Genomic DNA, 14,511 nt, shown 5'->3' on the forward strand with positions numbered 1-14,511 from the left:
GGGCAGGCGAGGGAAAGGCCTTCAAAGAATAGTGTGTGTGTGAGCTCTTGGCTTTGAGGGTTCCCAGAATGTCAGTGCCCCTTTAGCACCATATGGATCTTCCTAATAGCATTCTGTGACTGGCCCTGTCTCACTATCTAGGCTCAGCCTTCGTGTCACTTTCTGCCAGAGGATTGCTATTTCTTCCCCAAGCAATGGATGCACTATCTGCTAAACTTCCTTGTTGGCTGATCTTCTCCTGCAGTGATCCCATTTATCAGCATGAGTATTTGGGGGTGGTCTCTGGAGCAGTTGCATACTTGGTCTTGGGGAGACCCTAGGATGTGAGTTCTCCCCTATAACCAGGAATATTTGTTCCTCACTGTTTTCTCAAGACCTGGAACAGGGCTCTAATCTGTTCACTATGAATGAATGAGAGAATGAATGAATGGGAGAATGAATGAATAAGGGGCTAATAAAGATGACAGTGTGAATGAGATCATGAATGAAGAGATGAGTGAATGGGAGAGTGAATGAATGAATGACAGTATTGCAGAAGCAGGTTGGGAAGAAGGCTGGTTCTCCTTGGCTTTGCAGAAGGAGGAGTCCGTGTGCTGGTTGGAGGTTGGCTGCTCCCTTGTGCTGTCCAGACCCCGAGAGGTGGCTCCAGCCCTGCCTTGGCTGTGATGAGGGAAGATGGGGGCACAGTGCTATGGACATGCCTGGGCCTCAGTGTTAAAGAGGAATTTCCTCACCCGGAAGAGGAATTCCAAATGTGAGAGGAGCAAGAGAGCTTTAGAGACAAGACCTAGTTGGCAAGGCTGGGTGACTCCTAAGCTCTGAGGTCCATGCTCAGGGCAAGTGGCCTCACAGTGTGTGTGTGTGTGTGTGTGTGTGTGTGTGTGTGTGTGTGTGCGCGCGCGCGCGCGCGCGTGCGTGCGCGCGCTCATTGTTCATTTATTGGGAAGGTTCTGGAATGGCACCTGAAATCAAGGGTGTGTGTGATTGATCACTGAGTGGCAGGGTGGGTCTGAATCTGGTCCTGGAGAAAGACAGCTGGTTTTCATAGGGTGCTTAGCACACGCTGGGTATTATGCACAGCAGGACCAATTCAGTTACCTTCCAACATCCTCTGGGGGAAGCATATTACCCCTATTTGTTGGCTTGTGTGAATGTGTATATGTGCCAGTGCATATGTGTGTGCATATGTATAGAGGCCAGAGGCCAATGTTTGGGGGTCTTCCTTGATTGTGCTCCTCTTTATTTTTGAGACATGGTCTCTCACTGAAACTAGAACTGATGGATTTGGCTGGACTGGCTGGTTAGCAGGCTCCAGGGGCCCTCACGTCTGTGCCTTCCTAGTTCTGGGTTATAGGCACATATCACCATGACTAGTTTTGATGTAGGTGCTGGGGGTCTGAACTCAGGTCCTTATGTAATGCGAGGCAAGCACTTGACCAACTAAGGATGGCAGCAGCAGGGCCCTGAGAACCCCACGAGAGTGGAGGGAGGGTTAGGGATAGGCATGTGTGGGAACGGGGCTGAGCTGTCCATGTTGTAGGGAGTAACCCTGTTTAGAGGTACTGCTGACCACACCTGCTTCGGGCTGGCCACAGGTGCCACTGAATCTTGGGCACTTTGGTCCTGGGCTTCTTACCTTCTTTGTTTAAAGGCTTTCTCAGTGGGGTAGAATTTGAACCCATGGGTGGGTTGTGACCTTCAGTGAGGTTTATCCCCCTGCCGCATCGGCGCCCGGGGAACCTTTCACCTTTCCCTTCCAACCCCACTTCTGGTACCAGTTAATGCTGAATGCAATGGAGTCAGAACTAGATTGACAACAGGTAGTTTATTAAAGGGATAGTACTCACGCAAGGGCCAGTGACCAGATTTACACTGGAGCCGGAGCGACCTGTAGATGTCCGCTTAGCCAGGCGGGAGAGAGAAAAGAGGGCGGCATGCGTGCCTCTCTGCTACTTAAACCCTTGCTACATCACTTGGGCGTGGTCAGTGGCACCTGTGGCCAGCCCCAAGCAGGCGTGGTCCTCACAGCTGCCCTGGGGTTTCTATGTTCATGGAGTAGGGCTGGCAGAAGAACCACAGGGTTGGTAGGAGGGTCTCCAGTAGTGACAGGTGGTCATCAGCTACCAGATGGGGAGAGCTCATCACCCAAAACTGACTGCACTGACCCTTGGGTCCCAGATCTCCTGAGGCTGTCCGTTCATCATTTGTGGCGCCAGAGACGCCACTTCCCATCTGGTTTGACATCCACAGCTAACTGGAAACCTCTAAGAATTGAAACTTTAAGATGTCTGTAGGTTTGTAGGAGTTATTAAATCCAAAAAAGACCAGATTGAAACAAAAACTTTGCAATACACGCATCCACCAGAGAACTCAAATCCAGAACATATAAAGAATGACTGTACATCAATAAGAAAGCCAAAGATGCTTTAATTAAAAATGGTCCAAAAGGCCTTACCAGAGACCTCTCAAGGGGATACAGGAGTGGTGGATGAGTATTTGAAGAAGCCCTTATCCTTCTAGGTCTTAAGGGAGTTGTAATTGAAATGGCAGTGAGGTACCATGGCATCCCACCAGGATGGTTTAAATTAGAAGGACCATTATCGCCACAGACACAGAGCAAGTGATGAATGTTCAGCTGTGTTCAGGGAACTTCAGGATCCATTGTGGACAGACCCAATGCTAAACACAACCTCAGCTTGCCAGGGGTACCCTGAGACTTTGCTGAGAAGAAAGGCTTGTGGGCTAGGGCCAATGGTATGGCTCCACTGGCAAAGCATTCTCTTAGCATGCAGGAGGCTCCTGGGTTCAGCCTTAAGTACTGCAAAGAGAAAAGAAAATGACAGCCATTGAGCTTTAGCTGGGAATGGTGGCTCACACCTGCAATCCCTGTGCTCAGGGTGTTTTGGCAGGAAGACTTTAGGAAGTCAGCATTGGTTACAAAAACAAATCCCACCCCCCACCATACACCCACACATGCATGCACACACCCCCAGAGAAAAGAAGGGTGACTTGTGCCCACTCAAGAGTAGTTCTGATTCATAAGGGCCCCATACCCAGAAATAACCCAAATTGACAATTGGATAAGTAATAGCAATGTGCTCACTCATGCAATGAACACTCTCATAGGTAAGAATCCCAAGGAGTGGCTGTTTAACTCTGCTGATGGTGTTTTTGAGCAGCAAAAACTTGGCCCCCAATCCCGTTCGGCTTTCTAATATATTGAGCTAATCTCAAAGCCCGAGGTCAGAAAAACATTCTCAAAAGATTTCTGGCTTCATCTTTCAGTCTGGCCTGTTCTATCACAAAGAATTTTGCATGTGGTACATGATGGGCATAGTGACATCAAGGTTGATTTATTTAATGTATATTCAGTCTTCCCAGAACTGTGTGGCACGGTCCAACCTTTCTGCATAGGATCAAAGTGATGTCTTTACTGGAAGCAGGTGGTCGTGAGCCTTTGGGGGTTGGTTGTGACCTTTGGATTGTTAAAGGATGTTGATGAGTTGTCTTCTATAGGGGTGGTCCAGTTTATATTCCCACAAACAGTGCGAGTGCCTGTTCACACTCATGCTTTCTACACTTCCGTACAAAACCCTGAGGTGGCCATTCATAGGAGAGGAGGCAGTATTGGTGTTATTTCTGTTTGCTGTTTTTTGTTTGTTGGCTTTTGTTTTTGCTTTTGTTTTATGATACAGGGTCTCTCTGTGTATTCTTGGATGTTCTGGAACTTGCTGTGTAGAGCAACCAGCCTGGCCTTAAACTTACGAAGATCTTCCTGCCTCTGCCTCCCGAGTGCTGAGATTAAAGTCGTGTGCCATCACCATCTTAAAGTTGCTTACTTTTTTCCTTTTTTCTTTCTTTTTTTGGTATTTAATTGAATTAAATTAATATTTTTTTTGACACAGCGTTTCCAGACAGGTGTGCTGGCATGCACTTATGATCCCAGCACTCAGGAGGTAGAAGTCACAGGATCTAGAGTTTAAGGTCATTGTTAGCTATATAGAAAGCTCAAGGACTGCCTGGATTACATGAGACCTGTCTCAAGCAACCAGCCAACCAACCAAACAAACAAAAGAAGGAAAGACATCCTGTTATTCATTTCAGGCTGACCATGAACTCAACAGTTATCCTAGGCTAGCCCCCAAGCTCACAATCCTCCTGCCTCAGCCTCCTGGGTGCTGGCTTCTGTGTTTGCCTTAAGACACAGGTCTGTCTCTATGTGTAGTGGTCCCCATTAAGGCCCACTTTCTGTAAAATACCACACTAGGCTCATGACTAGTCCCAGAGTCCTCTCTTGCCAGGCTAGTTTCCACTCATCTTTTTACTTTTAAACCCTGCCTGGATGATTTTTCCTTGAACCATCGAGCTGGGTTCCATAGATAAAATCACAGTGGATTTCTTTTGTGATTGTGTGGTGGGCAGAGCTTATGATCAAATGTCATAGATGAGATAATCCATGTCCAGTGACAGAAGAGACCAGTCTAGGGCCACACACTACTTCATGAACTGTCCAGCAAAACCCAGTGACTGCTAGTTGAGTGCTTGCTCTGTCCTGTTGAAACAGTGTGGCCTGGGCCATCCAGGGAGCTGGGTGATGTCTGTGCCAGGCCTCAGTGTATCTCAGGGAGCCCTGGCTTAGCTCTGTGGAGGACAGGCTTCTCCAGGGAGGGTTCCTCGGAGGGGAGACTATGAAAAGGGATCATAACAGAAGTGGGAAAGAGTGTCTCAGGAAGGGTCTACATGTTCCTGGGCCTGGAGGCAGTGATGGGGCCTTGCACCAATCCAACCACAGCATGGTCTTTCTTTGCCTGGCACCCCTGGCCATGGCCCTCCCTTGACAATATTTGCTCTTTTCTATGGCAGACAAGGGGATGTGGCCCTGCCCCCTTATTACCAGCCAGAGGAGGATGACGAGATGCCCTTTATCTGCTCCCTGTCGGGGGACAATGGCATCATGGGCTGCCACGAGATCCCCCCACTGAAGGAGCAGGGCCGAGAATGCTGCCTGTCCAAAGATGATGTATATGACTTTGGGGCGGGGCGCCAAGACCTCAACGCCAGTGGTCTCTGCGTCAACTGGAACCGCTACTACAACGTCTGCCGCACAGGCAATGCCAACCCTCACAAGGGCGCCATAAACTTTGACAACATCGGCTATGCCTGGATTGTGATCTTCCAGGTGAGAGCATTCAGACCCAGGACTGGTCAGCAGCCAGCAGCGGGTGGCATGGCTGGCAGCCTCACTCAGCAGGTAAAGTCTTGAGCTGGGCTTTGTCACCCACTCCTTGAGATGTGGCCAACATTCTGGTAGTACAGGCCTCACCCTGCTTTGCAGGCAGAAAACCAAGGTTCGAAGGAAGAAAACATGCCTGCTGGCCAAGGAGTCTGTGGTGACTAAAGCAAATCAATGCACTTGGGCTCCCTCAGAGCCTCTGCTCCTTATAGATGCCCGGGTGGGCTGAGTCAGAGCAGGGAGTTGTGTTCACAGAGGGCAGACGCAGGGCATAGTTCCATTGGAAGGGCTGAGCTGAGCCAAAGCAAGGGCTCACTGTGGTAAGGAAGGTCATTCCTAGAGGGGTGACATGTAGGGCCAAGCTTGGGTGGAGCCTGACTGGCTTGTGTAGAAAATGCTTTCACCCTGTGACCATTGCTTCTGTGATGACCCTGTGCAGATCATTGTGGTTCCTGAACCAACTCCATCTCTACGTTCTTGAGGGGACTAAGCAGGGTTCATTCCGGAAACTGGGGCTGTAGGACACGTGGGTCTTGCTTGGCCTGTCTGTGCCTCAGCTTTCTCCTCTGCATACTGAGTGTACTCTTCATATTGGGCAAACTGTACTAGTGGACTCCCTCCCTTGGGTGCCTGGCTACAAGCCAGTGTGTGAGTGAGGAAGCCAGCCCCTGTGCAGTGGGGGGCTGTCCTCAGAGGAAAGAAGGGAAGGAAGGCCAGACGAGGACAGGGAGGCTCCCACTCTACTCCAGGAAGGACCATATCAGAGATTCAGAGTTGGAAGACAGCTGAACTTGTGCCAAGCACTGTGTTTTGGGTCTCTTGGTTGGTCAGCCCAGAGGGTGGAGGCTACTCTGTGCTTTGCCACAAGCAAGGGTGAGGCTGAGCTAGGAAGGCCCCCGTGCTTAGCCTGTCTTTCCCCGGGTGGCTCCCAGTCTCTGGAGGTCATTGTGGGGGCCAAGGAAGGCAATGGTCAGCTGACCCACCCCTCAGCTCTGCTGGGGGCTATCATCCGTGTACCGGAGAAGTTAGTGAGCTAAAGCCCAGGACTCTCTGCTCCTCCAGCTTGCGTCCCTGCCCCCAGCGGTGGCCCTTTTAGCAAGAGAGGACGGGAGTCCCTGCTCCCCTACTGTCTGGCAGTGTGGTGTTGTGACACCAGCATCTCTTTGAATCTTGGTTTCCTTACCCATGCTGCCCCCTAGCCTAGCCCTTGCTGGGGTGTTTCTTGAGTCCTGGTGCACAGGAGGGCCCGGTGTCTTAGACCCTGCCTGTCCTCGTGCCTGCTGCAGGTGATCACTCTGGAAGGCTGGGTGGAGATCATGTACTACGTGATGGATGCACATTCTTTCTACAATTTCATCTACTTCATCCTGCTCATCATAGTGAGTATCAGGGCGAGCGTGGGACCATGGACCACGGCACCCGACCTGGGTGGGGAGGGAGAGGAGGGACGGGCAGGCCCCAGGGAACCCGCTGGGTTAGAGGAGCCTGGCAAGACAGAAGGCAGCCAGAGGAGTGGGCGACCCATCTCCAAGGAGGGGATGTTTTAAGTGCAGTCAACGAGCCGGTGATCGAAGGTGCTCATCAGGGCTGTGGCTGGGAGCGTCCGTCACATCCTCTTGCCTTCGCGTCTCATCCCGGGACATGAACATCCCCTGTTGATTCTGCTTGTCTCTCTCTGCCCACATCTCCAGGATACATTCTTTCAGAGCCTTAGCTGGGGGCATAGTTCCAGAATGGAGCTTCCCAGGGATTGATTCCATCTGGTCCCCACTTTTCCTGGGGCAGACAAGATGCTTTGACCGGCTGCATGGGGCTTGTTCCTGGGCAAGATACAGGGTAGGAGGTTGGCCTTGGTGGTGTCCTGGTGGAACCCTGGGAAAGTGTTTTGAAGTCTGGATCCTCTGCAGCTGTCTCTGGCCAGGGGATGGAGGCAGCACTTCCTGTCCCTGCAGGTGGCTTCTGCCTCAGTATAACCCACGGAGGTCAGGCCTCTGGGAGAGCTGTGTTCACCCCATAGCATAAAGGCTAAGTTCTCTAGCTTCCTGGCGATGGGCTTGACTCCCTTGAGTAACACCTGACTTAGGAGTTGGGACAGGCTGACTGCTGACCTGAGACATGCCTGATGTAGCTCCAGTGATTTCCTGGGGAGCCGGGGGCCTTGGACTCAGGAGCGAAAGAAACACTGGGTGAAACAAAGAAGGGCGCAGATTTCATTCCTCATCACTGGCTATTCATCAGCTTACTTTCAACAGAACATCCAGGAAAGATGAGCTGAGTTGTGGGGACAGAACAGGGAGCCAGGCCCTGCCCTTCTCCAAGGAGCTCACATTCTGGGAAAGAAGGGCTGACAGGTGACAATGACATACAGAACCTCAGGTATCATGATAGAGAGAAGCCTGTTGAGGCTGGAGGGGCCACTTGGAGGAGAGCAAGGATGTGGGTGACTTCCTAGAGGAAGCAGGAAGCTCTTTCCTCTCCCACAGGAAGACATTTATTCACAGTGCTACTTGAGGCAGGCTCCTCATGGACTCTGTGAGATGGGACAGTGACAACACTTAGTTCCCAGGTGATGGTGAGGGTTAGCTGGGATACAACTGGGAACCTGTATACCCTTGGTATCCCATAAGTGGTCAGTAATGTGCCCTGATGTTATTGGGGTCACTTGAGTCCCAAGATCCCCTGACTCAGGCCAGAGTATGCCATCAGCAGGCTGGTCGGGGTCTTCAGTCTTCACATACAGCTCTCAGCACTCCTCTGGTTAGGAAAGTCCCATACCTACTTTACTTCAGCCCCCCAACCCCCACTTTACAGATGGGGAACAGAGAGGACGAGGGCTGCCTGCATCAACCAAGGGCTACCACTGTTGAGCAAAGACTAGGCAGGAGCCTTACAGGGGTAACCATACAGAGGGCAGAATCTAATTCCTCTGGTTTCTATGTCCCTAACCAGTCACTAACTAGGGGTAAGACAGCTCTGTGGGAAATGCTATGGATAAGATAATGGAGGCAGAGGACTGCTGGCCATCTTTCTGTCTAAGAGGAAGTCTGTTTCCCAGAATCCTCTGGGCCAGGAAGCCCTGTGCACCTTTATAGCTCTTCAGTTGTATGCAATGGGGAAAGAAGGATGAGACAGTGGCTGGGGCAGCCATTTGTATGCACCTGTTGGTGATGTCACAGAAAGCTGGAGACCACGGTCCCTCCTGCCAGGTCTGAGGAGCTCATTTGGGGTTAGTGAGTGTGAGGGGAGGTGGCTGGTACTGAAATAGATGGGGTATAGAGGGGCTACCTGGCTCCATCTCCCCCTCCAAGCACATAGCCAACGTCCAAGACAGTGAGTAGGACTCAGGACCTTTTGTGACTTGAAGGATTGTGCCTTTCCTTTTGGCTTCAGTATCTCTGTCTTACAGGGTGGGTAGTGAGGCCAGGCCTTGGTCCTGATGGGTCCTAGGTTGGATGTAGACCCAGTGTGACCTGGGAAGTCACCTAGGCTATGCCTTCTCCTGCAAGGACTCAGTGATCTTTTCCTGTCCCATCTGTGTCTGTGTTTCTGTCTCTCTGGGCCCCTCCATTTTCCCTGAACCTCTGTCTATCTATTTCCACTCCCAACTCTGTATTTCCCATGTGCCCCCACTTCTGCTCTCTCTCTTCCACCATCCCTCTGTATTCCCAACCTCTCCTCTCTTCTCTTCTTTTTTTCTCTCTCTTCTCCTCTCTCCTCTGCCCCTCCCATTCTCCTTCCTCCCCCTGCCCTTTCTGTCTTTGACTCTGTGCTCTGGCTGTCTCTGTCTTGCTCTCTCTGCTCTGTCTTCTGTCCCCTCTTCTATGTCTCTGGTCTGTCCCCTCCCCCTTCCCCATTTCTGCGGTCTCTGGCCTCCCTCTCTATCTCCTGCTCTTGTTAACTCTTTCTCCATTTCTCTGTCCCCTTTTCCTGTGCCCTCCTGCTGGCTCTACCTCTCTGCTTCCTTGGCCCCACTGTCCCCTATGTCCCTGTCCCTGTCCTTTCCTCCTGTTGGTCACAGGTGGGCTCCTTCTTCATGATCAACCTGTGCCTCGTTGTCATAGCGACCCAGTTCTCGGAGACCAAGCAACGGGAGCACCGGCTGATGCTGGAGCAGCGCCAGCGCTACCTGTCCTCCAGCACGGTGGCCAGTTATGCCGAGCCTGGTGACTGCTATGAGGAGATCTTCCAATATGTCTGTCACATCCTTCGCAAGGCCAAGCGCCGTGCCTTGGGCCTCTACCAGGCCCTGCAGAACCGGCGCCAGGCCATGGCCCCAGGGACACAGGCCCCTGCTAAGCCTGGGCCCCACTCCAAGGAACCCAGCCACTGCAGTAAGTGGACTTGCCTCTGCAGCTCATGTGCCATGGCCTGGGCCTCAGATTGGCAATATTGCAAGTGGTTCATGCCTGCTGGAAAAAGAGGTGTCCACATCAGATGTGGGATCCTAAGGATTCATTTCAGGCTCTGGTATTTTCCTTATGACCTATCCAGGACTCATCTGCTCTGCTCACTCCTTGTCCTATTCCCTGTCCAGCCTGGGCGGGTTAGCCCTCTCCCTCGAGAAATTCTTCCAAGTTCTGCAGGCAAACTTGGGCACCACTACCTTGAACCTACACTTGAAAGTCAAGTGCACAGTGATTTGTTCCCAGCCTCGGAAGACTAGCTTCCCACTTTGTGACCACTCACACCATCTCCCACTGTTTCCCATGGCTGTTTCCTGCTTACCAGCACACCTGAGTAATGACAACAGGGCCCTGGCACATGGGCAGTTCATGTCACATTGGGGCCCTCATCCCCATACTCTGCTTCTGCCTCAGGCTTGGGTGGCACTAGGCTGTTTGTGTAAGTTTGGTGTTTAGCTTAGAAAGGATACTCTAGGCTAGTAATGTAGTACAGTTGCTAGTGTGCTTGCTGAGCAAGTGTGAAAACTCTAGGTTCAAGCCCCATGGGGCAGGATGGTAATCCTGGTGCTCGGGACATAGAACAGGAAGATTAGAAGTTCAAGGGCATTCTTAGCTACATAGTGAGTTCAAGACCAGGTTGGGCTACATGTGACCCTGTTGCAAGGAGAGAGAAATGGAAAGATGAAGAGAGAGAGAGAGAGAGAGAGAGAGAGAGAGAGAGAGAGAGATTTAGCCTGTTTTTTTTTTTTTTCAAGAAACAGCCCCGAGAAGGGGCAGACTAAAAATAGTGTCTCCAGTTTTCAGAAGGGAAAACCAAGGTCCAAGGAGATGAGCGAGTCACCTAAGTGGTCTGGTGTGTCAATGAAAGTGCAGTCACATGGATTGTCAGAGGTTCTGGGCCTTGCTGAGTGTCTGTCTCAAGCTGCAAATGTACCCAACCCTAAGTGGAGGCCACCCAGGCTACCAGGAGACTCCAGGTTTAGTTCACTTTCTCCCAGCTGGTGTTGAGAAGTTGGCAGACCCTGGGATTGTTCCTTGGAGCAGCTGAGGAGCATGGCATGTCCTGTTCCCCTTATAAATTGAACACCACGGTGCTACCCATCTCCTTCTCCAGAGCAGGGCTCAAAGGGATCTACTAGTGTGTGCCTGTGAGTGACAATATTTATTGCCTGAGGCCCTGGCTGGTGAACTCCAGGTCCCTTATCCTGCCAGTTAGAGACTGGTAGAGACCAGACAGTTGCCCACTGTCCATAGACACTAGCCATCTAGATGTGGCTCCAGGTGGCCTGTGGGATGGAAGAGGAGAGCTGGTGTCTGGTGTCTGGGCAAGGCTATCTTGAACTTCCCTTGGGGTGAGCTTCTTGCTGTTGCTACCACCCTTGTTCTGGAACTCCGTGGAAGATGTTTCAGCTCCGACACCACCTGCCCGCTTCCCCAGGTTTCCGTACCTTCTCCTTTTCCTGAGTCTGGTGGTGTGCTGAGCTGGGCTTTGAGCCTCCAGCCTGGAGTGGGATGGCTCAGGTGTCTGGTTGCTTTGCAGTATTTGGAGGCTGATGTGGAAAAATGAAGGAGTTCCTACATTTCTTTCCCTTTAGTGATTTTTTTCTTTGTCTTATTCAAGCAAAATATGTTTGTGTTACTATAATATAGGAAAGTATAAAGAAGAAACCACCCTGGTGTGGTGGCACATGCCTTTAATACCAGTACTTGGGAGGCAGAGGCAGCTGGATCTCTGAATTTGAGGCCAGCCTGGCCTATGTAGTGGGTTCTAGGACAGCCAGGGCTACACAGAAAAAAACCAACCAACCAACCAAATAAATAAATAAATAAAAGAAATAAAAAATAAAAAGAAGAAATCAAACTAGCTAGAAAGAAGCCTTCTGATACCTCTTTGAATTTGCTTACAGATCCAAGGCTAGCCCAGGGGTTGAAAGTTAAGGTGTGAAGAGACACCATGACCTTGGCAATTCTTATAAGAAAAACATTTAATTGGGTTGGCTGACTTACAGTTCAGAAGTTTAGTCCATTGTCATCATGATGGGGAGCCTGGTAGCAGGCAGACATGATGCTGGCTACATCTTGGTCAGAAAGCAAGAGGAAGTTGACTGAAATACTAGCTGTATTCTGAGCACAGGAAACCTCAAAGCCCACCCTCACAGTGACACACTTCCTCCAACAGGGCCACACCCACTCCAACAAAGCCACAGCTCCTAATAGTGCCACTCCCTGAGATTATGGGGGCCAATTAATTCAAACTACCACAGACCCCATCTGCTGTGATCCTTCCTGCCCCTGCCCCTGTCTAGTCTGACTCTTGTATGGAGGGAAGTCCTGGGAACCTCTAGAGGAAGAGCCTGACTCTGTCTGGGGCTGTGCCTCCTCCCTGAGAACTTCACACAGATAGGCAAAGTGGGGATGCCAAAGCCACCAGAGCTTCCTCTGAGGGAAGTCTACTTTCTATTCAGACCTGCAGTTCCCAGATTCCCATAACTGTGCCTGGGAAGGTCTGTTGAGTGACTGACCCAAGGTCAAGGTCAAAGGTGACCAGAAGTTAGCAAGGATTGAGGTGCCAGGCACTGGATGAGCCTGCCACATGTTTAATGAAGGCAATCATCTCATAACTTTGTTAGGTGGGCACTCCCATTTCAGCTTCTGTACAGGGACAAAGCCTGGATGGAGATAATATATTTCCCCACCAGGTGGGGTCCGCTTGTTTCAGGTAGTGTCCCTCGGGGAGCTGGTTTGGACACTAATGCTGCCCTCTGTTTGTTTTTCAGAGCTGTGCCCACGACACAGTCCCCTGGACCCCACACCCCACACTCTGGTGCAGCCCATCTCTGCTATTCTGGCCTCTGACCCAAGCAGCTGCCCACGCTGCCAGCATGAGGCAGGCAGGCGGCCCTCGGGCATGGGCAGCATGGATTCAGGTCAGGAAGGCTCAGGCTCTGGTGGCTCTGCAGAAGGTGAAGCTGATGGGGTTGGACCCCAGAGCAGTGAGGATGGAGCCTCCTCGGGCTTGGAGAAGGAGGAGGAACAGGAGGATGGGGCGGCTCGACTGTGTGGTGACGTGTGGCGAGAGACACGAGCCAAGCTGCGGGGCATCGTGGACAGCAAGTACTTCAACAGAGGCATCATGATGGCCATCCTGGTCAACACTGTCAGCATGGGCATTGAGCACCATGAACAGGCCAGTCAGAGTACAGGGCTTTGGCCAGGTTGGGGGAGAGGGAGAAGCAGGCCAGTGTGGAGCACTGAGTTCAGGTCAGGCAGGGGTGGAGGGGCACACCCAGGCCAGACTGAGCCCACTCCCACATCTATCTCTGACCCTGGCTAGAGTAGAGTCCAATTCTTCCGTGTGGCTTCCAGGCCTTGCCTGAGACAACACTCAGGACAGATACTCTTGGGTGTCTGTAGAATGAATGGATGATGAGTGTGGCTCATCAGCATAGGACTTCATGGGATTTGGACTCAACTCAGGGGCGGCCTGCTTCTTTTCCCCCTAAGCTGCTCGGAAGCCTGCAGTCCATAGGGCATGCCTTCGGTAACAGCCTGTCAAATCCTGGCTCCATTTGGAGTAACCCCGTTTCCTGGCTCCTATCCACTAGTCCTTTTTAGAGTTTGTGGCTTCCTTGGCCTGCTCCTCAGTCTGGTGGGGCACCCCCACTTGCCACCTGGCTATGCCAGGCCCACTGACCTGAAGTCCCACAGATAGCCAGCAGCTGGGCTTGAACCCACCTACTGTGGCAAGAGTGACACCCCAGCAGGAATTGGATTCTGAGCCCCCTTGGCTGTGGTGTCACCATCATTCTGCAAAGCTCTCCCCCTGTGCCTAGAGAGGCCACACTCTTCATTTCTCTGCTCATTAGCTCACCAAGCACAGGCTTCATTCAATTTAGTTAAATGTGGCCCCTGGGGCTGCCACCAACACTCAGTTGGTACTGTAGGTTTGCCAGCTATTCTGACTTAATTAAAAAGATCTTTGGGGAAGGCTGCTGGGTGGGATCTCTGCAGGGGAAGCTGGTGAGAGGAGAGGACTGTCCTTTGCCTGGAGGCCCCAGACTGTCAGAATGCAGAGACCCAGCTGAAGGTGCTGTGGGAGGGGCTGCTATTGGGCGTCTGGCTCTGGTGTCTCTACCCTGCTACACCAGAGTCTCTGTCTTGTGAGAGCCAATTTTCTCACACTTGGGAATTTATCAAGCAGTTGTTAAATAGTTGCTTGTTTGAAATGGAAATTGGCAGATGCCACAAATCAGTGCTTCTTTTCACTGGTTTATCTGAACCCCACTAGTCTCCACCTTCTTGAAGCCCCTCCACGGCAACACCACAGCCAAGGCTGCTCTTCTTTGGTCCTCCAGCTTGAGCTCAGGCCAGCCATGGCCCCTGAATGAGTCTGCTTAGGGTTTTGTCTGGCTTATCTCTTGTCCCTGCCACATTCCACTTGAGCAGGCTTACTTTCTTTACAAAGTTGTTTTGAGCTGGGCACAGTGGCTCACACCTTTAATCCCAGCACTTGAGTGGCAGAGGCAGGTGAATCTCTGAATTTGAGGCCAGCCTGGCCTTCAGAGCTTGTGCTTAGACAGCCAGGGTTACTCAAGAAACCCTGCCTCAAAAACAACAGCAACAAAAGCCATTTTTTTTATTACATCTTCACCCATTGAGCCACCTTGTTGGGCTAACTGTTGGAGCTTCTTCCATTGGTGCAGCAGAAGGCATGTGGTGCTGCAGTTACCTCTTACCTGGAGTCTCCACGGGGCTGGAAAAGGCTCCTGTCAAGTGTAGGGTCTACCCTGATCTCCTCATCTGCAACCTCAACTGAGAGATGTCTCTCTCTGAGACATGACACTTACTGGGAACTTAGTAAGCTCCAGGCCTAGA

At 51.5% G+C, this 14,511-nt stretch overlaps 1 protein-coding gene across 1 annotated transcript in view; it reads left to right on the forward strand.

The window, feature by feature from the left end:
* Positions 1 to 14,511, forward strand: part of LOC100769169 (voltage-dependent T-type calcium channel subunit alpha-1I) — a 102,201-nt gene that overhangs the window by 49,030 nt on the left and 38,660 nt on the right. The window contains exons 6-9 of the mRNA XM_027404045.1: positions 4,864 to 5,179; positions 6,520 to 6,612; positions 9,252 to 9,564; positions 12,414 to 12,823. Coding sequence (XP_027259846.1) covers positions 4,864 to 5,179; positions 6,520 to 6,612; positions 9,252 to 9,564; positions 12,414 to 12,823 — 1,132 coding nt within the window. The remainder of the gene's footprint in view (positions 1 to 4,863; positions 5,180 to 6,519; positions 6,613 to 9,251; positions 9,565 to 12,413; positions 12,824 to 14,511) is intronic.

This window comes from Cricetulus griseus, chromosome 2, assembly GCF_003668045.3.
Source record: "Cricetulus griseus strain 17A/GY chromosome 2, alternate assembly CriGri-PICRH-1.0, whole genome shotgun sequence".
In the NCBI taxonomy this organism is placed as follows: Eukaryota; Metazoa; Chordata; class Mammalia; order Rodentia; family Cricetidae; genus Cricetulus; species Cricetulus griseus.